Below are 23,453 nucleotides of genomic sequence, written 5' to 3'. Positions count from 1 at the left end.
CCCAAGAGCCACAACTACGGAGCCCACATGCCACAACCACTGAAAGCCCGCGTGCCTAGAGCCTGTGCTCCGCAACAAGAGGAGCCACCGCAATGAGAAGCCCAAGCACCGCAACGAAGAGCAGCCCCCGCTCGCCGCAACTAAAGAAAGCTGGCGTGCAGCAACGAAGACCCAACGCAGCCATAAATAAATAAATAAATAAATAAATAAATAAAATAAAAAATTTTTTAAATGCAAGTTTTGCTCTGGGATAGTCTCCTTCACGCTACTGTAAACAACTTAACCCTTTATAGTTGCTGGAGTCTGAGGCTACATCCCACCCTACCAATGCTACATTTCAAGAGACTTCACAGATATACCTAATTTCCCGTATCTTCTTTCAAACTTCTTACTTATAGGTTGATGATAGTGACCCTCCAAAGATGTTCACATCCTAATTCCTGGATCCTATGAATATGTTTCCTCACTTGGCAAAAGGGACTTGGCAGGTGTGATGAGGTTAAGGATCCTGGGATGGCAGATGATCCTGGGTTATCAGGAAGGGCCCCACGTATTCACACAGGTCTTTGCGAGACAAGAGAAGGCAAGGAGGCAACAAAGCAGAGGTCAGAGGATGGAAGATGCTATGCTGCTGGCTTTGATGACAGAGGAAGGGGCCCTGAGGAGTGCAGGTGGCCTCTAGAAGTTGGAAAAGGCTAGGAAACGATTCTCCTCTAGAGCCTCCAGAAAGGACTGGCCAGGCTGACACCTTAATTTCAGCCCATTTCAGACCTCTGACCTCCAGAACTGTAAGATAATGAGCTTGTGTTCTTTTAAGCCATTAAGTTTGTGGTCATTTGTACAGCACCAACAAACAACTAGTATAGTTGAATACCTTATAAATGACAGCTTTCCCTGTTTGCTCACATTCAGCCCTCAAAAACCAGTAAAAGCTACAGAAAGGCGCTTTCCTCTTGAGCAATAGGAAATGCTCTTGTTTCTAGCCTCTTTCCTTGCATTCGTCTCCAGGCTCCAGATTCAGTGCGCTCATCTCCAGACTGCTCCGTGACAACTAGGCTGTCCCACGACATGCAGTTGACACGCAAGGTGAGGAACATTGCCAACACTCAAGCAGAGGCGGTGGATGAGTGTGAGGGCACATGCAGCAGAGCCAGGGGGGCCCCTGTCATCCGTGCAGGCTCACGGGTCGAGCCTGCCCAGGAGCCCTGTGGAGCTTGGCTGTGCTCGGCCCCAGGAGTGACGGCTGACAGCCACCAAGGTGAGTGTCCGCTGTCAAGATACTTTGTGCAACACACTCCCTCCTCCCACACCCTCCTGTCTGCCCAAGGATGGACTCTGTATGTGCACACAGGCTCTTTTAAAAAGCCCATCAAACTCGGCCTAGAAACACGAACCTGCCAAGCCCCTTCCGATGACACAGCGCCAAAGAGACACACTGACTTGAGCCCCCAACTATAGGCTCTCATCCTTGAAAGGGATTTTTACTAAGAAGTGAGAGCTGCTTTGTTTTTTAATAAGGTGCTTAAGAATATCTGGAAAGAGTTTTCCAAAGTGCCATTACTGACCCGCACAGACAGGACTCCGAACCGCGAGCCAGGGCCTGGCTCCCTTTTCTCCTGCAGCCAACAGTCCCTTCCTCGAAATGCGCTTTCTCGGGCTCTGACCACGATGTCTGTCCTTCTTTCCACCTAATCATGAAAGCACGGGCCTTTCTTCCTTACAAACACCGTCCATAACTCTCCTTCTCCACGGAATTCCCCACGTTAAAAACCATCCTGCACAGCTTTCTCTAGACGCCCCCAGAAAGCCCTAGCGGTTACTCCACAGTCTCAAACAGCCCCTCCTAGGAGACATACTCGTTTCCAACGTTGTTACATACACACACGTCCTGCACATTAAAGTCTGTTTCCTTTTTATTCTCCTGTAATGCCGAATCCAGGGCTATACACATAATGACCGTGACAAACAGCTGGGTACAAACATGAGCAAAAACAGCTCCACCGCTGCTCCTACCCAGACAGGAGAATGGACTGTGCGTCTTTTTTTTTTCTTTTTTTGTGGTACGCGGGCCTCTCACTGTTGTGGCCTCATCCGGTTGTGGAGCACAGGCTCCGGACGCACAGACTCAGCGGCCATGGCTCACGGGCCCAGCCGCTCCGCGGCATGTGGGATCTTCCCGGACCGGGGCCCAAACCCGTGTCCCCTGCATCGGCAGGCGGACTCTCAACCACTGCGCCACCAGGGAAGCCCGACTGTGCGTCTTACCGAACAAAGCTTTTTGCACTAGGACTGGGGGATCTGGCCAATACACAGAGCAGACCGAGTCCAGGGGTATCGACAGCCACCACAGGGCACACGCTGAGGTAAGGCTTCCAACGCCCGGGACAACAACACACAGTTACCCAAACACCTGCCGCCTCTCCCTCTGGCCTCCCTCCAGAGCGCTCTCCTCGGGACGGGACGGGACGGGCAGAGTAAGCGTCTAGCAAAGAAAACCTGGCTCCATCACCCCCTCCAGCTTAAGGGCTGTCTCCAAACTCCCGCAACCAACGTCACCACCTCCCTGCTCGGGCTGGGCCTGGCGGCCCGCTCTCCACACTCTGGTCCTGGCGAGGCCCTCCCCGCCGCCCAGGCGTCGCTCCTGGCCCCCTCAGCTGTAACTCCGTCCCTCTGCCCACCCCGAGGGGACGCCCCCACACAGGGACCCTTACCTGGGGTGGGGGCGGGGCTGTCCGGCTGTGACACCATGCGGGCCGGTTCCCTGAGGGACACGGCGCTGCCTGGGCCCCGACAGCACGCTGACACACCTCACGGTCGGAGGGCTGCTCTGAGGACGCGCGAAGACCCGCAAGGGAGGAGCTCTACGTGTGGGTGCGCGCGCGCGCACGTGCGCATGTGCGTGTGCGTGCGTGTGCGTACGTGGACGCGCGCGGCACTGAGAGCCCGCGTTCAGGCGAGGCGAGGCTGAGGCCGGCGCGGCCCCAGGCGCCCAGGCTAAGGAGCCGCACTCTATCTGAAAGAGCTGGAAGCCATGGAGAGCGTTCGGGCGGGGCGATGACACAAAAAGCTTTCCCTTTTTAAAAGGCTTTCAGGCTCAGGTGTGGAAGCCGAAGGGCCCACAAGAAGGCTTTTCTGGTTGTCTAGACAGGAGGTCAAGACGCGGAAGCGGAGGCGCGTGGATGGGGAGGTGTCTCTGGGAACCCGGGCTCCCGCAGATGGCGGATGGTGGGACAAGTCACCAATGTGGCAGGGGAAACGGGTAGAAATAAGCCCAATTGTGAAGGGGCTGCGGCTGCGGCAGCCGGGTGGCGATTCCACACGAACGAGGCGAGGAGTCGGAACTCACGCATCTCCCGCCCCCTCCACGGCTGCTTTGTCTGTATCACACTAACCAGGTAGCTGAAACCCCGTAGCGGCATGCCTTTCCATCAAAGCAGTGTGGTACTGGCATGAGGACAGACATGCAGATAGATCAATGGAACAGAATTAAGAGCCAAGACCACTCAATGGGAAAAGAACAGTCTCCTCAACCAATGACGCTGGGACAGCTGGATAACCACGTGCAAAAGAATGAAATGGGGGGGGAATCCCTACCTCACACATAAACAAAAATTAACTCAAAACGGATCAATGACCAGTCATATCCACGACCTAAATATAAGAGCTAAAACCATAAAACTCTTAAGAGAATACAGAGGTAAATCTTCATGACCTTGGATTTGACAGTGGTTTCTTAGATATAACACCAGAAGCACAAGCAACAAAAGAAAAATCATAAATTGGACTTAATAAAAATTTAAAACTTTTGTGCATCAAAAAGACACAAAAGACACTTTTTATTAAGAAAGTGAAAAGACAATCCATGGAATGGGAGAAAATATCTGCAAGTTTTGTAATAAGGGTCTAGTACCCAGAATATACAGGCAATATCAGAGATACTGGAGAAATTCCAGGTCCTGCTCCAGACCACTGCAATAAAGCAAACATCACAATAAAGGAAGTGTTTGGTTTCCTAGGGCATATAAAAGTTATGTTTACACTATACTGTAGTCTATTAAGTGTGCAATAGCATTACGTCTAAAAAAATGTACATACCTTAATTAAAAAATACCTTATTGCTAAAAAATGCCAACCATCATCTGACAGCACAGGGTTGTCACAAACCTTCAGTTTATTAAAAAAAAAAACAGTATCTGCAAAGTACAACAAAGTGAAGCGCAGTAAAACAAGGTATGCCTGCATTAAGAACTCCAACAACAGAAAGACAAACACCCATTTAAAAAACTAGCAAAGGGGGCTTCCCTGGTGGCGCAGTAGTTAAGAATCCGCCTGCCAATGCAGGGGACACGGGTTCGAGCCCTGGTCCGGGAAGATCCCACATGCCGTGGAGCAACTAAGCCCGTGCGCCACAACTACTGAGCCTGCGCTCTAGAGCCCATGCTCCACAACAAGAGAAGCCACCACAATGAGAAGCCCGTGCACCGCAACGAAGTGTAGCCCCCGCTTGCCACAACTAGAGAAAGCCCGCGTGCAGCACCAAAGACCCAGTGCATCCGGGGGAAAAAAAACCTGGCAAAGAACTTGAACAGACGTTTCTCTGAAGATATACAAATGGCTAATAAGCACATGAAAAGATGCTCAAGACCTTTAGCCGTTAGGCAAACGATGACATAACACTTCACACCCACTAGGGTGGCTATAATTTAAGAAAAAAAGGAAAACAAGTGTTAGGGAGGATGTGGAGAAATTGGAAACACGAGTGCACACAGCACACCAACTGCTTGAGGGCAGGGGCCCTGCTGTGTCCCGTGCTGAATCCCCAGCACCTGCGATGGCGCTCGCACATAGTAGGACCTCAGAACCTACCTGCTGGATGACTATGAGTGAGTGAATCTACTGAAGGGAAGCCTGCAACGTGAAAGAGAATGACCATTCAGCCGGCCAGTCGGGGCGACGGACTTTCTGTCCTAGAACCACAGCCCAGTTTGTCCGTAACCTCGCGGAAAAGGCCTCAGCGCTGGTCGACATTGCTGTGACTTACTTGAAGCCTTGATTGGCCATACTTTGGCACTATGCCAAGGTTGAGCTGGTCCCTCCAACCCCTGCTGAGATCCCTACAGCTATTCAGAGCTTGAAAAAAATTGTCAGTGGTGCTCAAACCGGTAGCTTCAAACAGCTCACAGTTAAGGAAGCTCTGCTGAATGGTTTGGTGGCCACTGAGGTGTGGACATGGTTTCATGCCGGCGAGATCGCAGGCAAGCGTGGCATCATTGGCTATGATGTTTGAAGACCAATCTTTCACATGTGATTATATTTGCTTTATTATTTCGGTGTTCTTGGACCATGTATGAGCAGACTGGTTTTTGAATAAAATAAGGCAATGTGTCAAAAAAAAAAAAGGAATGAAGGAAGGAAGGAAGGAGGGAATGAAGTCAGGGAGGGAGGGAGGGAGGAAAGAAAGGAAGGAAGGGAGGGAGGGAGGAGAAAGGCCAGATGAAGGGAGGAAGATGACTCTGGGAGAGGGAAGGTTCCCTCCCACTACGGAGCCCATCCTCTCCCTCTGACCACACCGTACCGCGTCCGGTGCGATCTGGAGCAAACCAGAACAGTCCAGAGAGGTTTGCTCTGTGATGCAGGGCCCAGAGTGGATCAAGTGAAACGGGAAAGTACAGACTTCGCACTATTTCGTAAAGATAGATGTCGAAAAAGAAAGACGAGAAGCAGACAGACAAGGTGGCTGTCTCCCTGGGGCCTCTCTGGGTCCACTCCTGTGGGGACTGGCGTGGCCTCCTCTGTGTTTCCGGTGTGGGTCTTTAGAACGTAGGCGGGTCCTGGACCAAGTGGTAAGCAGGGCCTCCTTCCCACCTCACCACCAAAGCCCCTTCTCACCTGCCTCTTTACCCTATTTTGCCCATTTCCTTCTCTTTTGCCAATTTATATGTCTTCTTTTCTCTTAAATTTAATCTTAAATTTGATATTTCATATTAAGAAGAGTGATAGCTAACAAAGTTCAGTTCAGTGCGCTCACATTAGAGTTATTTTGGAAGCTACTGCTAGGGTCTAAGGCAGCTCTGTCCAGTAGAACTTTCTGCGAAGTGGGAAATGCTCCCTATCTGCTGTCCAGCAGGGGAGCCATTGGCCACGTGTGGCCACTGGGCACTTGAAATGTGGCTAGCGTGACCAAGGAACTGAATTTCTCAATCTAATGTATTTTTTCATTAACTTAGACAGCCGCGTGTGGCTAAAGGCTAACTAACCTCTTCAATGGCGCAGGTCCAGCACCTCAGAGCCACCAGGTACCCACTGCGCAAAACCAGCTTTAGGTCGGAGCTAACGCCCCTTTAGAGCCATGCTCAAGTTCATCTTTAAAAAACACTTATGATAAAGGAAAACGCAAAGTCTTCCAACTAACAAAGCTTTTCTTCCTCCCCTCCTTGGAGAGTTAAATTTCTAGGCCGGTTCTCTCACTCCCCCAGGTGGAGAAGAAGAAGATGACACTGTCGCCGGCGTTTGGGAAGCAGCCCTTCCCAGCATCGGCTGCTCTCAAACCTGAGGGAGAAGCAGGGCCCAGGGAGTCTCCGCTCCACACGACAGACTGACAGCAAGACGCAAGGCTGTTACGAAAATGCTGGGCCAAACCAGATGGCATCACTCCCTGACCTGGGCAGGTGCCCAACATTCAAGGAAACACTGAAGACTTTCTCGAGCTGCGATCTGTCAGAGGAATTTTCCCTGTGACTTAGGAAAATGTCCCCATGACATGCAGGTGCAGACTGACTCTCCCAGCTCCCCACACACAGGGGGAAACCTCGCCACCACTGTGGGGCAGGGCTCAAGGCTTGCATTCGCTCAGAGCTGCTTCCACGAACCGGAACACTTTACATGATTTCACATTAGTCGCTGGAAGGACTCTTTCTAGAATTACACATCACGTAACGGAGCTTTTATTTAAGAGGGACAGGGATGCTGACTGATCTTACCTGCCAGCTTTACCTGCTACACACACGCCACATCCAACACGCACTCAGGAACTCCACAATTTAATGGCGATCCTGTGTTTGCTCAGATGCTTTCAAACATCTGATTTCCTCACTCAAAGCTCCAGGTGGCTCTTTACAAGAATGTGCTCCATCTTGTCGCATCTATTCAGCAGCTGCAAGTGTGACTGACTGGGGGGGCCAAGTTACTCCCAAGTCTCCTGAATGTCCAAGCTCAACAGATGTGACACGTCACAAGTAACAGAAAACATTGCTTCACGAGTAAGGACAATAGCACACTCTTTATCTTACCAGTGCTTGCACAGGAGAGATGCTCAAAACGAACCTCTCTCTCTCTCTCTCTCCCTCTCTCTCTATGTATGTGTGTATACACACACACACACACACACACATATTTCTGTGTGTGTACATACACACACAACTTATAAACATGTATTATGTTCTGCTGAGAAATACTCCCAAAATAAAATTAAAATAAGAAAGACAGGGACTTCCCTGGTGGTCCAGTCATTAAGAATCCACCTTCCAATGCAGGAGATGCAGGTTTGATCCCTGGTTGGGAAACTGACATCCCTCATGCCGCGGAGCAACTAAGCCCGTGCACTCTGGACCCACGGGCCACAACTAGAGAGCCCGCAGGCCACAACTAAGACCCGATGCAGCCAAATAATAAATAAATATTTTAAAAAAAGATAAAGTACCAAAGATCATATGGAAACCTTGTATTTACATGGAAACCCTATTTTGAAATGCTTTAATTAGAATAAGGTCTCATGACACTATGCTTTTTACCACTGACCTCTGGTGGTACGTAAAAGCAAATGAAAAACAAAAATAAAATACAGTTGACCCTTAACCAGCATAGGTTTGAACTGCACGGGTCCACTGAGATATGGCTTTTTTTCAGTAAATACGTAGTAGAGTACTACATGGTCCGAGGTTAGTTGAATCCCTGGATGTAGAACCACAGATACGGAGGAATCATGGATATGAAGGACCAACTGTAAGTTATACTGGGATTTTTGACTGTGCAAACGGTTGGCACCCCAACCCCCATGTTATCCAAGGGTCAACTGTACTCTTCTTAAAATTTTACAAAAAATATTAGAAACATTAGGAAAAGACCTAATACTATAATCTTCTGCTTTGGTATAATGCTATTTATTTGAAACAAATTACACTGAATGAAAATTCTGCATTAAAATTCCCTTAGAGGATCAAAGAGGTGACAAAGCAATAAGCCTCTTAACGAGAGACTTTTTTTTTTTTCAGATTTACAGTATCAGAAAAAAACCAGCAAGCTGAGTGATTTGAAGCTCTCCTTCTTCCTGAGCACTTTCAAAAGCACCAACAAACACCTCTTGACACCAGGCCCTAATATGTACGGCATATTAGTGCAAAGACGAATCAAGTTAAAGTGCTGTCCTCAAGGTCTCTGTCTAGTTAGGGAGGCAAATCACAGGTAAATAAAAGTTGTCCAAGGCACTATACATAATAAATAATTGGTGCAGCAAATAATTGCTATTCAAACTGAAAATATGGAAAAAATACTCTCCAAGATGGTGAGAAAAACCTTCCTTTAAATTTTAGAAAAAATGAACTTGAGTTGGAGCTAAAAAGATGAAAGGATTCAGATAAGCAAGAAAGAGGATGGGAAAAAGTATTCTTCAACAGTTCTCAAAGTGGGGTCCCTTAGGCCCCTTCTGGGATCTACTCTTTTTATGATAACACTAAGACACGCTTTGCCTTTATAACCATCGTTATGTTGATTTTTCGCAGGCTACCAGACATGTGGTATCAAAACAGACCGAATGCAGGCGCAGACTTGAGAGGCCAGCTATCTTTTATTAAGCCAGACATTAAAGAGATTTGCAAAAATATAGAGCAATGCCATTTTTTCAGTGAACTTTTATAGTTTTCTCATAAAAAGACTCTATTTATGTTAACGTGTAATGGGTGTTGTTATTAGATGAATTAATGCATATTTTAAAATTTTCAATTTTAGTTTCTGATATGAAAAACACCTGAAAGCTACAGCCCACCTAGATGAGAGAGCTCTTTGGGACCCTCATGAATTTTGATGTCCCTTTTGTTTGAGCAGCACTTCTCTTCTCACGAACACGTGCCAGGCGTGAGTCGCAAGCAAATGTACATGCTCTGTGGAGGGACCTTTCTAGAGCAGTGGTTGCACCATGGGGCCATTTTGCCCTCCAGGAGACACTGGGCAACGTCGAGAGGCACTTCTGGTTGTCACCACTGGAGGGGACGGGGAGCTACTGGCATCTACTGGGGCTGACCAAGGATGCTGGGGAACATGCACAGGACCACAGGGCAGCCCCACAGGGAACACCTGGCCATGGTGCCGAGGGTGGGCTGCCGCTCCAGGGCAGCGGTGTCACCCGTGGGAGACACTCAGGGCCTACCAAGCGTCCAGCTTGTAGCGCAGGGCAGGAGTGGGCGCCAAAGAGGGGGCGGCTCAGGGAAGCCTCACTCCCCTGAGGACAGCGAGCTCACGGCACCTCCGGACCCCAAGTCCTCCCAGTCAGCAGCTGACTGCCCTCTCCGCAGAGCCACCCTTCCTGAACACCGCGGCTCTAAGCAAAGATGATGCGGACTGACTGGAAGAATGGCAATTAAAAGCCGGGAACTCCCATTTCCTATAAAATAATTACGTAAGAATTTCAAAAAAGTTTTTTTGTTTTTTTGGCTGCGTGGCATGTGGGATATTAGTTCCCCGACCAGGGATCGAACCTGTACCCCCCGCAGTGGAAGCGCAGAGTGAACCACTGGACCGCCAGGGAAGTCCCATCACAAAAGTTTTTAGAGTACTATTCCTTTGAGTCCTCTCTGCGTTTCACCGGAGTCCAGTTTAGGGCTGTACTGGAAAAAGTCGGGAAGAGAACGATGGGAAAAGTGGCCCGGGAGGCCCCCAGCGAGAGCCTGAGCACAGAATTCAGCCTCCAGACAGAAGCTTTTGGTGTCTGGGGACAGGAGTCGGGGACTCTCTTCTCAGGAGGGGACAGTCACGGCCGCCTCCCCAGAAAACCCACAAGCAACACAGCCACTTCCTCGTCCTCCTCCTACTCACTCGGCTTAAAACGCCTGCTACAGAGTCACGTGACTGGAGACAAAAACGTTTCATGGAAAGGTGTCTTTCATAATAACGTTACTCCCACTGACATGTAACGTGTGTTACTGTTATTACTAGATGAATTACTAAATATTTCTAAAATTTCAGTTTAAATTTCTAAGACACAACTCCACCACCGGCACCGATGAGACCCCAGCTAACCTGGCTCCGTCTCCGGAACCCTGGGGGTAAGGGGCAGGGGAATGTAAACGGATAGGTCATCAAGAGAAAGAAAAGTGATTACTAAAGGTGGAAGGGGTCAAGATAAGCTAACAAGTTGGAGGGAGGATTGTTCAGCTTTCCTTTCAGCAACAGATATTATGTAAGAGTTGCTGTAGAGACTTTCAAACAAAACTAAGCTGAAGCAGGATAAGTAAGATACACAACTGGAGAACAACACTCCAACGACCTTTAATGTGCTTACAACGAATCACTTTACAAAAAGCACGAACACTTTTTAAGACGTAACTTTGGACACAGTACACAAATTAAAATAACGGTATCAAAAACCACGGTTGCATGGTCTGATCCTCTAAAATGGACTTTAGGAATCTCTGAGCAATTTACTAGGATTCTAAATGTTCATCCAATGAGCCTAGCTATGTTTCTACAGATTTGAATGTTGCACTGAGAACAGCTGCTCATAGATGAGTTCCCTCTGTCAATCTCCACAGTTTTCCAAGGTCAAGTTACCTGTGAGCCCATCTGCATCCTCACTCCTTAAAAGTGTGCTATGAAATAAACCAGCAAGATGTACTGGGCGGAAACAGATTCCCAGGACACGTATAGATAAGCAAATCAAACATTAAACATTCTATGTGAAAGAGAAAAAAGCAAAGAAAGATGTTCCAATACACATCGTTCAAGGAATAGGAGTTTCTACCAAAAGACAAAAGTTGCGCAGCAGCAGTTACGACTTTTAATGGCATTCTGTTACATGGGAAGACATATCCTGCCAGATACCTTGCAGGGAAAACTTTCAAGAGAGGTCACACCTAATCTATCCCATATACTTAAAAATGGCCAAACCTGAAACTCACCAAGTCGTTTTAGGGATGAGGAAATAGGGCCACAGAAGTTAGGTGCCATCATTTATGGCCATCAGCATTTTATTTACTAAACCCCTGGCTGAAGCACTCTATCCTTTACTGCAGGAATTCTTGCTAAAAACCCACGCCATCAAATGTCCCCCTGTTCTAACCACAAAGTGGTCTGCAATGTTAGCCACCTGCTCCTTTGTTTTCCTTGAGGCCAGATGACCACCGGCCAGGACTTCTGTATAAGGACCTTCCCCACACTTGAAGTGGTGTATTATTTAAGTCAACGGCAGGCCAGGTTCTTTAACGTTTTCTCTGTTGGGATTACTTCTCTGCCCCGGACGAGCACCTGCTCTGCACCTCTCTGGCTGGCCAGCCCTGGATGTTCTAACTGTCCTAACAGAGGGGTGTCCACAGGGTAACCTGAATCAACGCTGACTGTGAAGGTGACGTGACATCAGAAAGGTCTGAAAAGCAGCGTAGGAACTGCAGACCTATGTGAACGGTTCAGGTTAAAATATTCGAGTTCAGAGTTGTATCAGCAGACAGGAGAGGAAGAGAGTGTGTGTAATGGTCTAATTCACCTGCGTGAGTCCATCACACTTGGTAAGGGGGTGGGACTAGAAATGAAGAACAGAGAGGAACACTGAGGTGAGAGAGACAATGGAAAAGCAATGGTCAACTCCAAGTTCAGAGGAACGGAAGTGCCTCAATTTGTGCGCCTGAAAAATATACACAGTGATCTGCCAACTGTCATGTTAATATGCCATGTTGCCTCTGGGATCCTTAGGAGGAAGTAGTGAAGGGCCCAACATTTCAGTATTTTTCAGTGGTAATTTCAAGCTCTGTAGCTCCAGCTCTTAGACAGTAGCACTAGAAAAAATACAAAAAGACAAGTGGGGCATCACACTCAAGACACTGCAGGCCACACCTCAAGAATCTTAAGCAACTGACCATCTAAGAACCCAATCCACCTTAAACACACATTTTACTTATCATTGGCTTTGGTATCTTTGAGTTACTGAGAGGTTTTCTTCAGATTCAAACCTAACATTTTCCCATCCTTACAGCCAGGTTCTTTCCACTAAAACAGGAATAAATGAAACATACACACTGATTTTTGTGTGTGTGACACGAACAGTGAGAGACAGGTATGTGAGCAAGAAAGGTTTGGGGGAGCACTAGGAAATCTAAGCAGTTTTAATGCAAGATCAATAAACCAAAAAAGGGAAAAGAAAAGGCATACACCCTTGCACAGCAATTAAATTTCATTTAAATCAATTTAGTCAAAAGAATGACAAGGAAGTAATCAAGTCAAATGCAAGAATGCCACAGTAAAACTTGACTGCCTGCTATAAAGAAAGGGCAGGGAAAGACTGGCACAAAAATACTGATATTTAAGGAATCTTTCGGATTTCTGTTTTTTGCTTTGGGGAGGGCAACAGATTTGCTGGAATAAACCACCTCCTGAAGAGGAGGGAGGCTTAGAATGTACCAAATGATAAGGAAAAGATAACCTGGGGCTTAAAAAAAAAAAAAGAAAAAAAGGCTACTGCAGATAACGGTCCGTTAACTTATTTGCCAGACAGAATTGAACGCTATTCTAATTTGGCTTATAGGAAAGGGTCTGACACTTGTAAATTACTGTCATCTGTGATAAGACTAAGGACTTCAACAATCCAGCTCTGGAGAACTATGACACCAAATTAAGCAGCTTCTCTGCTACCAGTGATTCAAGAGGGCCTATTAGCTCTGCCTGGGTCCATGCAGCTCCTGGACCCGTAGCCCAAGGTGCTCCAGTTCAACAACTAGTCACAAGGAAGAAAAGGCAAAGCCAAGTGCTGGCTCTGCAAATGCTATCAAAGCACAATCCCACCAGGTAGACACAATCCCCATGGAGCATCCCAGCTGTTTCCTCAGTGAGCCCAAAGGCAAGAAGCAAAAGTGGTCAGAATTGGCCACTACAGACAAAGAAAAAAAATGTGAAAGATGATAGAAGATTGCACAAAAATAGCAAAACCAAATAAACCAAAATATACCAACATTGTTGGGGAAAGAGGCTAAGGGGATCAGACATCAACAGAGAAAAGCACAGGGCACGAGCAGCAGAGACTGCATCCAGGAAAGCAAGGGTGACAGGAGAAAGAAGTTGAGCTGCTGAGAGACCCGGCCCCTTGTAAAGGAAGAGGGAGGATGGGAAAACTAATAGGAACTTGAACAACTCCAGTGTGAGAGAGCCCCTGAAACCAGTCTCCACAGGAGGGCTGCTAGATTTGAGATTGGGGGGTGGGGGATGAACTTAAAAATACTAGCAGCACAGATACGCACAACTGTCATTAAAGCATTCATATTTCCCCAAAGGCAAATCATACAAACCCAAATAACTAAAATGGAGGATTATGAAAGACACTAGAAAAAAATCTCATACAGGGAAACATTTTAGAAGACCCTAGGTTTTCTCACCCTCATTTTTTCTACCCTAAGTTAAAAGGTGTTCATGAAAAAATGGAAAGTGAATATTTAAGAATAGTTACCTCTGATTCTATTATGTCTTGTCCTTCTTTTGAACTTTTTCCACTTTTCCCTGCTTTTGGTGATTCCTGGGAAACGTAAAGCAGAATCAATTAGGCTTCTCAATTTTTAGACTGCTAAACATCAGATAAACCAAAACGCAGTTTTACAAATAGTTATACAATTTAACAATGACTTTTGATAGTTTTAATCAATACTATCAAGAAATTCTACATCATATGGTTTAGAGATACAATATTGTGATGAGACACCCACCCACCCAAATTCAGATTCTCCTTGTTTTCTTCGTCTGCATTACCTGGCACTGACAACTTTAAGCAGAAACAGGTAAACCCACATTTATACAGCGCTCTCAGCATCTTGAAAGATCCACACCACATCCTTTTTTTTCCTTCCCACCCTAAACCCTGGGAGCGAGGATTTCTGGGGTGATTCTGAAACGCTACAGAGCTCCACCTGAAGCAAAAACATACACCCCCCCCCCCAATGCAAACGCAGCACACTCATGCATCGCCACCGCCGCCACCCAGGATAATAATAGTATTTCAGAGCCCCAGAGCGTCCCTCCGGAAGGCAGACGATTCTTCCTAAGCCTTAAGCGGGGTCCGTTCGCTGCCCATCTCCCCGGCCGGGGGTCCCTGATAGGCGCCTGCACCCTCACCCCTGGAGTCCCTGCCCAAGCGTCTGCGAGGCTGGGTCAACCACCTGCGAGGCCCCACCTGCGCCCTCACGCCCACCGCGCGCGCTGCCCCGGGGCGGGCACCCACGCCGCCCCCCACCTCGGCCGCCACCAGGGCCATCAGGATCCCCGTCCCGGCCTGGGCTCCGTGGCCCCGGCGCGACCCGCCGTCCCCCGCCGCCCCCCGCCCCCACCCCGGGAGCGGGCAGAGGGCGCCCCCGCTTTCGCAGGACCCCTGAGCCCCGCCGGGCCCCGCTCCCGGGCAGTTCCCCGCCGCCCTCCGCGCGGTCCCTTGCCCTCCCCGCCCGGCCCGTCCAGCGGCCCGGGACCCGACTCACTTTCTCCTTCTTGTTTTTATTCGGCATGGCTGGTGCGGACCACCGCCGCCGCTCCCGCCACCTGCCCCCCGCAGCAGCAGCTCCCCCACCCCGGCCGTCGCGCCCCACCGGCTGCCGCCGCCGCCGCCGCCCGGGGACTGAGTCGTTCGCTTGCTCACGGTTCTCCTTTCCCAGGCTGGCGGCGGCGGCGGCGGCGGCGGCGGCGGCGGCGGCGGCGGCGGCGGCGGCGGCGGCGGCGGCGGCGGCGGCGGCGGCGGCGGCGGCGGCGGCGGCGGCGGCGGCGGCGGCGGCTCTTCGCCCCTCCCCCGGCCCGGCCCTCCTCTCCCCCTCCCCCTTGGCCCCCCAAGCCCTCTGCCCCTCCCCGCCCCTAGCCCGCGGTCCCGCCCCTGCACCGCCTGCACCGCCCCCGCGCCGGCCCCGCCCCGCCGCCCTCCAGACGCCCCGCCATTGGCCGAGGCGCCCTCACGTGCCCTAACGCTCTCCTGTATCCCCGCCCCTGCACGGCCTCGATCTCCCCCGCCGCGCTCCGGCTGGAGGCGGTCTCAGGTGGGGGCGGTGGGGGCGGCGGCGGCCGCCGAGTGCGCCGAGCCGAGTTAGGGGAGGGAACCTGGAGCTGCAAACTGAGGCGACAGACCGGGGACCGCTGTGGAGGTTCGGGACGGAGAGAGCAGGGGGCAAGTGAGGCGTGAAACAGGCACGTTTGAAACGGATGGCTACAACTTCTGCAGCCGGCGGGGCGCAAACGGCGACCTCTGGCCTCGTCCTCTCACCGCCGCGGCGCTCGCCGAGCTCGAAAGTGCCCGGTAGCGGCTGAAGAGGCCAGTCAGCCACCCGAGCGGCGGTTTCACGGGTTCCCGCTAGACCCCACCTACTGAGGCTGCCCCGCCTCCTCCTCCGTCTGCCCCGCCCCCGATGTCCGGCCCGCCCTCCGAGGCCCGCCTCCGCCTTGTTGGCCCCGCCCCGCAGATCAGGCTCCAGCTTAGCCAATGGGATTTTATTTTCGTCTTTAATTTGGTTTGATCATAAACCATGTGAGGAAACCTCTGCATCATGACCAGGAGTCACGTGATTTCTTTCGCCTCGCTCATAGCTCTGGGGAGATGAGTTTTCACGGAAAGAAGGCTAACTTTTGGATACACTACTTCCGCAGTCTGTCTAGTGCAGAAATACATTAGGTGTTAAGACTCCCAAGAGTGAGCGGATTTCACATGCGGGAAGCATTGGTGTCTCACCCGTGACGATTAGGTGCTGAGTCTTAACGGGGCACTTAGAAACCACTGTGTTCTCTTAGGCCCCAGTTTTCACTCTTGAAAGGCGCCAGGCAAAGCAGTTCGATTATTCTGTGTGGCTCTGCCATGGGAAAGCTAAAAGAAGGAAAAAAAAATCTAAAGTGAGTAGTGTCGTGAGAGGTCCTGAAAGTAAGTTGTGCCTGCAGGTGTCTGAATGTGTGCTTTTAGAATATCCTCAGGTAAACTGCACAGGCTCAAACAGCTGTTTGTGCAGAAGAAACGGTTTTTGATTAGTCTTTTAAGTGGGTTAATAGTTTCTCTAAAACAAATAGTGAAAAAAAGTGGGGGGCGGGGTGAGTAGAGCAATGCCTCTAGTTAATAACATTTCGTATATTTATTTATTTATTTATTTATTTAATTTTGTGGTACGCGAGCCTCTCACTGCTGTGGCCTCTCCCGTTGCGGAGCACAGGCTCTGGACGCGCAGGCTCAGCGGCCATGGCTCACGGGCTCAGCCGCTCCGCGGCATGTGGGATCTTCCCGGACCGGGGCACGAACCCGTGTCCCCTGCATCGACAGGCAGACTCTCAACCACTGTGCCACCAGGGAAGCCCAACATTTCGTTTTTAAAATAAAATATATGCTGACAATTTAATAAACCCAGTATAAGTCTGTATCAAAAAGGATAATTCTGAAACTATTAGTTTATGACCATGGAGCTCTAAGGGGGCTCAGGGGGCTTCCCCGAGACAAGTTTATGCCACCAGTATCCATTCACTCAACAAACATTTGTTGGATGCCCACTATGTGCAAAGCCCAGTGCAAGGGATTCTGTGGCGAGCAAGGCACGACCCTTGTCCTCAAGCACTCCACATCCTTGGGGTGGAAACAAGAAAGTCAGCAGTCACAAGATGTGACGTGCGACGTGACAAGTCTACAAGGTCTGGAGTGAGAGTGGTCTGGCTCGTAGGCGTGAAAGAACACAGGAGTATTCTGTTACGGCCGGAGTTGAGAGTGAAGGAACGAAGACTTCCGATTAAGACTAGTACTCCTTGGCGAGGAATTGGACTTTTTTTTTTGACTGTAGTTCGGGGTCACTGAAGGATGCTAAGCTGGGGAGTGACTTGCTCATTGTGCTTTAGAAGACACTGTGGCAGGAATGTTGGGGTAGGTGAACAACCAGGATCTAATTGTGGTCCAGATGCCTGCCAGCGAGGCATCTCTATGGCAATAACAGGAGGAAGGATCAGAAGTACACTGGAGGCCGACTTGCTCAGGTGGGAGAGCCAGAATCGAAGATAAAAGGCGGCTGCTCGAGTTTGTAGTTTGGGCAACGTCGTGATGAGGAAGGGCCACGAATGGAAAGCAGGCTTTTGAGGGAATGTGATTTCAGTTTGGGGACATGTTGAGCTTGAGTTGCATCTGCAACATGCCAGTAGGGGTGTCTTAGTTGGCAAATGGAGATGCAGATCTGACACTCAGAGTGTCCGTGCATGTCAGGGTATGTATTTATCAGGTCGGTTTGAGTTCGAGGGAAAGTACAGGGCAAGATACCAGAAAAGCTGCCTAGTTACCACCCAATGACCTTGACACCATAGCTACCAGAGAAATTGGAATGAACACCATCACCTGGCACATGTGTTCCTTAATGGCCACTGAAATGGTTTTTGTTTGTCCACATTAGAGAGGGCCATCCCATAGCCAGTGTTAGCCAACAGTTAGTTATAGAATGTTCACAGGGGACCCTGGGTACCGTGCAGTGTCCTGGCTGCTGTGGCATTTACAGGAACGCTAAAGGTAGATGTAGCTCCTGCCCTCAAAAGAAGGGATTCAAAATAGGCTGTCAAAGGGACATAGAGATGCTGTGCATACGTTCCTACTCAACATTTGTGCATGTGTGTTGTGAGTGTGTGCACGTGTGCCTGAGGGTTACCTCGTCTGAGATGCCCCACCTTCCACGTTCATAAAGACACTGCCCATACTACACAGAACCCCTTTTCTTCAGACACCCCCGGCCCTTCTGGAACACTTTTCTGAGATGGCCCCTGGTAACCTAGAAATGCTTTTTCCACATCCGGCTTCTCTGTACAGTGGATTGCTTCATTTGTGCCCCTGAGGTCTCTCTCAGGCTCAGAGAGGTCCCAGAGGACTTAGGTCTTTGGCTGCATTGCAGACATCAGCCATAGGACCGCAGAGTCCTGCTGCCTCACTCTGGGGGGTAGGCTGGTGCAGGAAAGCAGGGCAGAGAGAAGATGGCTCCGACCTGGAATCGGCCGTGGTGCCCCTTTGTGCGTCCACCCTCAGGAGTTCTTCCCACTCTCTCACCTTCAAAGACGTCTGTGACGCAGGGGCCTCACCCTCACCATCTCCTCTGAGGCTGGTTCCGCCTTGGTCCTGCCTGCCATGCTGCTGCTTTGGCCTCCCTGACCCAGAGCTCCCTCTGTCGGCTCTCTGGACATCAGCCTGAGTTTCTCATGTCCTTGCCCCTCTGGGCTCTCTGGGCATTGAGGCGGTCTAGCATACTTGGGTTTTCGGCTGAGCTTCCTGGGGGAGTGATCACGTCACAGGCATTCTGTGATTCCCAGGGTCTGGTGTTTGTTGAAGAGACTGATTCCCCTGCTTCTGTGGTTTGGCTCATAGTCTCAGACTGTTGTACAACCTCCCACTGCCTCTCTTTGCGTGTTGTCTCCCCCTCAGCCTGGGGTATGCTTACAGGCCCTCCACTCTGTCCTCTAGGCTCCCAGCCCACGCTCCTCCCCTCTCCTGGCAAGGGCTGCCCATGGCCTGGACTGGACAGTAAACTCAAGGCTACCCTTCAGGCCTTCCCCACCCTAAGAGTTCAACTCATTTACTCCCTTACCGTTTCCTCACTTCATTTCCAGAGAATTGTCATTAAACACTCATTTCTTGTTGAATTTGGATCTATTTATTCATGCACTACAAATTTGCCTGCAGATTTGGGATTGAGCGGTGGGGAATCAATTTCAGTCAGATTACTCTCAAATGAAATATCTGTGTGGAGTGCTGACCACAGAGCCTGGCATGTAACAAGCACTCCGTTTAGTTGCCACCAAGGGGACAATGATTTGATATGAGGTGCTATTCAGTTCTGAGGATCCAAGGAAACCCCCCCAAAGTCACCAACTTAAGGCCCAAGGGCACCCAGAATATTCTGTTAGACTAAGAAAAGCCTCTTACTTAGCCCCTGAAGAGCTTTGATAAGAGCCATGGGCCAGTTGGTCCCACCAGCTGGGAATAAATACCACCCAATTCTGCGGGGCATGCCTGGAGTACTTTCCCCATGGAAGCCAAAAGGTGAGATATTTATGAAGATTCTGAAAACTTAAAGTTCTGTAGATTGCTCTAAAACAATCTATGAAAGTCATAAAAAGTTCTAAAAATATTTTAATAAATTTCATAACTAGTATCGAAGAAAAATGGGCAAACAACACAAAATATTTCATTTTCATGTAAATACAATCCCTTTCTTTTTTCCTCCTAAGTCCCTAAGTCCGGTGGAGGAGATAAGACAGGACAGAAATAACCGGGGGTGGAGAGAGAACACTGTAAGAGCATTAGAGACCCAGGATTAGGAGGTTTCAGAGAGAGGAGGGGTGACGGGCACAGAAAGCTTGCAGGAAGGCAAGGCGTTGGTGAGTAGCTGCAGCGTGCTCAGTACTGAATTTGAGCTCTTGTCCTAAGTTTGGGGTTACTGGCTTTAACAGGAAGGAAAGAGATGGCCCTGGCAAGAAGGTCTAACTAGAAGTAAATGAATGAAGGATCTATGTATTGAGGCAGGCAGGGGCCAAGCAAAGGACTGAGAGCGAGCAAAGCACGGCTGGGGTGATGGCTTGGGAGCCGCCCCCATTCCTATGCCTGCCTGGGCAGAGGGAGGCCGTGGTGCCCCCAGAGCCTGCCGGAGTCACTGTCAGAGCCCTATGTGCAGGGAGGGAGGCCGGGAGAGGGCCAGGGAACCAGTGATGTGTTCCTTGGATGTCCCATTCCAGGGCATGCAGCAGGGCAAAGAAGGGTGTGTGTGTGTGCCTGGGGGGCTGGCGCTCTGGAGGGGCCTTAAGTAGACAATAACCTTGTATTGCAGAGGAATGGGAGACTTGGAATCAGAAGACTCAGGTTTATGTGTAGACTCCATGTGATCTTAGCTCAGACCCTCTAAACCAATGGTTCTCAAAAGGGGGTGATTCTGCCCCCCAGGGGACATCTGTCAATGTCTGTAGACACTTTTGGTTGTCACAACTGGGTGTGGGGTGGGTGCTACTGGCATCTAGTGGTTAGAAGTCAGGGATGCTGCTAAACATCCTACAGTGAGCAGAGCAGCCCCACAAAAAAGAATCCTCCTGCCCCAAACGTCAACAGTGCCAAGATGGAGAAACCATGGTCTACACCCACGTATGATGGATATGATGCAAACTGCCCTGTCCCTCCATGGTAACTGTGAGCACCATAGGAGATAATGGGCTGAAACTGTGTCTACAGACTTCATTTAAGAAGAAATTCTCCATCTGAACAGAACTCTACAGCTTGCTGAATGTACTTATACACACACGCACACACACACGTTGTTGCCATCTTTCTACCCTTTACATAGAGAAAGAGAAAACCTCAACTGTGCCTTAGAGAGATGAGAGCAACACCTTGCCTAGTGAGCAAAATTCCCTTCTAGGTAATGACTCTATCCTGGGAGACCTGAAAGCCTGTCTTTCTGCACAAACCGTGATAATTCCCTCACAGGCAATGACTCCGTCTTGGGAGACCTGAAAAGACTGCCTTTCTGAATGAACCGTGATCGAAGTTTTAACTGAGAGGTAGTGAGACTGACTTTCAAAACAATTTTTTTAATTGTAAAATACACATAACATAAAATTTACTGTGTTAACCGTTTTAAAATTACCATTCAGTACTCACATCCAGAGATTTTTCACCTTGCAAAACTGAAACAACTTCCCATTTTTCCCTCCCCCCAGTCCCTGGCAAGCACCGTTCTACTTTCTGTTTCTATGAATTTGGCTACTGTGGTTACCTCATATAAGTGTAATCACACAGTAGTTGTCCTTTCGTGACTGGCTTATTTTATGCATAACATCCTCAAGGTTCATCCATGGTGTAGTATGTGCCAGAACTTCCTTCCTTTTTAAAACTGAATAATAGTTCATTGTATGGATATACCACATTTTGTTTATTCATTTATCCCTTGATGGGCACTTGGGTTGCTTCCACATCTTGGCTATTGTGAATAAGGCTCTTATGAACATGGGTGTGTAAATATTTCTTTGAGACCCTGCTTTCAATTCTTTACAACTTTTTTTTTTTTTTTTTTTTTGGTACGCGGGCCTCTCACTGTTGTGGCCTCTCCCGTTGCGGAGCACAGGCTCCGGACGCGCAGGCTCAGCGGCCATGGCTTATGGGCCCAGCCACTCCACGGCATGTGGGATCCTCCCGGACCGGGGCATGAACCCGTGTCCCCTGCATCAGCAGGCGGACTCTCAACTACTGCACCACCAGGGAAGTCCCCCTGCTTTCAATTCTTTTGGGTATATACCCAGAAGTGGACTCGCTGGATCATACAGTAATTCTACTTTTAATTTTTTGAGGAACTGCCATACTTGTACCATAGAGGCTGCACCATCTTATATTCCCATCAACAGTGCACAAGGGCTCCAATTTTTCCACATCTTCACCAGCACTTGTTTTTTTCCTTTTTGATAGTAGGCAACCTAAATGGTGTGAGGTGATATCTCACTGTGGTTTTGATTTGAATTTCCCTAATTATTAGTGATGCTCAGCACCTTTTCATATGCTTATTGGCTATTTGTATGCCCTCTTTGGAAAAATATCTAGTCAAGGGCATTTTTCAATCAGGTTGTTTGTTTTCTTGTTTTTGAGTTGTAGGAGTTCCTTATATATTCTGGATATGAACCCCTTATGGATATGATTTGAAAATATTTTTCCCATTCTATAGGTTGCCTTTTCACTCTGTTGTGTCGTTTGATGCACAGAAATTTTAAATTTTGATGTAATCCAATTTATCCATTTTTTGTTTTGTTGTTGCCTGTGCTTTTAGTGTCATGTTCAAGGGATTATTGACAAATCCAGTGTCATGAAGCTTTTCTCGTATGTTTCATTCTGAGAGCTTTATAGTTTTAGCTCTCTTATGTTTAGATCTTTGATCCATTTTGAGTTAATTTTTGTATATAGTGTAAGGTAAGTGTCCAACTGCATTCTTTTGCACGTGGATATCCAGTTTTCCCACAGCCATTTCTTGAAGAGATTGTCCTTCCCCCATGAATGGTCTTGGCACTCTCATTGAAAATCATTTGACCATATATGTGAGGGGTTATTTCTGGGTTTTCTATTCTATTCCATTGTTCAATATGTCTGTCTTTATGCCAGTACCATAATGTTTTGATTACTGTAGCTTTGTACTATGTTTTGAAATTAGGACATGTGAGACCTCCAACTTTGTTCTCCTTTTTCAAGATTGCTTTGGATTGCTCAGGATTTCTTGAGATTCCATATGAATTTTAAGGTGGATTTTTGTATTTCTTCAAAATATGCCTTTGGGATTTTGATAGGGATTGCATTAAGTCTGCAGATTGCTTTGGGTAGTTTTGACATCTTCACACTATTATGCATTTCAATTCATGAACACAGGATGTCTTTCAGTATATTTGTGTCTTCTTTTATTTCTTTCAACAATGTTTTGTAGTTTCTACTGTATAAGTCTTTTACCTCCTTGATTAAGTTTATTCTAAAGTATTTTAATTCTTTTTGATGCTATTGTAAATGGAATTGTTTTCATAATTTCCTTTTTGGATTGTTCATTGTTAGTCTATTGATTTTTGTATCCTGCAACTGCTGAATTCCTTGATTAGTTCTAACAGTTTTTTTTTAAGGGAATTGTTAGGGTTTTCTACATATAAGATCATGTTGTCTACAAACAAAGGTTATTTACTTCTTCCTTTCCAATTTTGATGCCTTTTTTTCTTACTTACTTGCTCTGGCTAGGACTTCAAGTACTATGTTGAATAGAAGTGGTGATAGTAGACATTCTTGTCTTGTTCCTGATCTTAGAGGAAAACCTTTCAGTTTTTCACCATTGAGTATAATGTCAGCTGTTGGCTTTTTATACATAGCCATTATTATTGTGAGGTAGTTTCCTTCTATTCTTAGCTTGTTGAGTATTTTTATCATGATGGGGTGTTAAATTTTGTCAAATGCTTTTTCTTTGTCAGTTGAGATCATCATGTGTTTTTTCCCCAATATTCTCTTAAGTGGTGTATTACGTCAATTGATTTTCACATGTTGAGCCATCTTTGTATTCCAGGAATAAATCCCAGTTGGTTGTGGTGTATATAGTCTTTTTAATGTACTATTGAATTCCTTTTGCTGGTAGTTGGTTGAGGATTGTTGCATCAATATTCATCAGAGATAATGGTCTATTTCTTTCTTTCATTATAATGTATTTGTCTAGTTTGGTATCATGCTGATTTCA

At 48.2% G+C, this 23,453-nt stretch overlaps 1 protein-coding gene across 3 annotated transcripts in view; it reads right to left on the bottom strand.

The window, feature by feature from the left end:
• Positions 1-14,850, bottom strand: part of PPP2R5C (protein phosphatase 2 regulatory subunit B'gamma) — a gene marked incomplete at its 3' end in the record, with an annotated part of 131,638 nt that extends 116,788 nt beyond the window's left edge. For all 3 annotated transcript variants that reach the window (XM_079701348.1, XM_079701349.1, XM_079701352.1), the window contains exons 1-2: positions 14,715-14,850; positions 13,700-13,765 (exon numbers count right to left, since the gene is read on the bottom strand). In XM_079701348.1, the coding sequence (XP_079557474.1) occupies positions 13,700-13,765; positions 14,715-14,741 (93 nt within the window). In that variant the 5' untranslated portion in view covers positions 14,742-14,850. The remainder of the gene's footprint in view (positions 1-13,699; positions 13,766-14,714) is intronic.
• Between the last annotated feature and the right edge of the window lie 8,603 nt (positions 14,851-23,453).

Source organism: Hyperoodon ampullatus, assembly GCF_949752795.1.
Source record: "Hyperoodon ampullatus genome assembly, chromosome: 3".
Taxonomy (NCBI): domain Eukaryota; kingdom Metazoa; phylum Chordata; class Mammalia; order Artiodactyla; family Ziphiidae; genus Hyperoodon; species Hyperoodon ampullatus.
The sequence above is the reverse complement of the archived record's forward strand: the minus strand, read 5'-3'. Positions and strand labels throughout refer to the sequence as shown.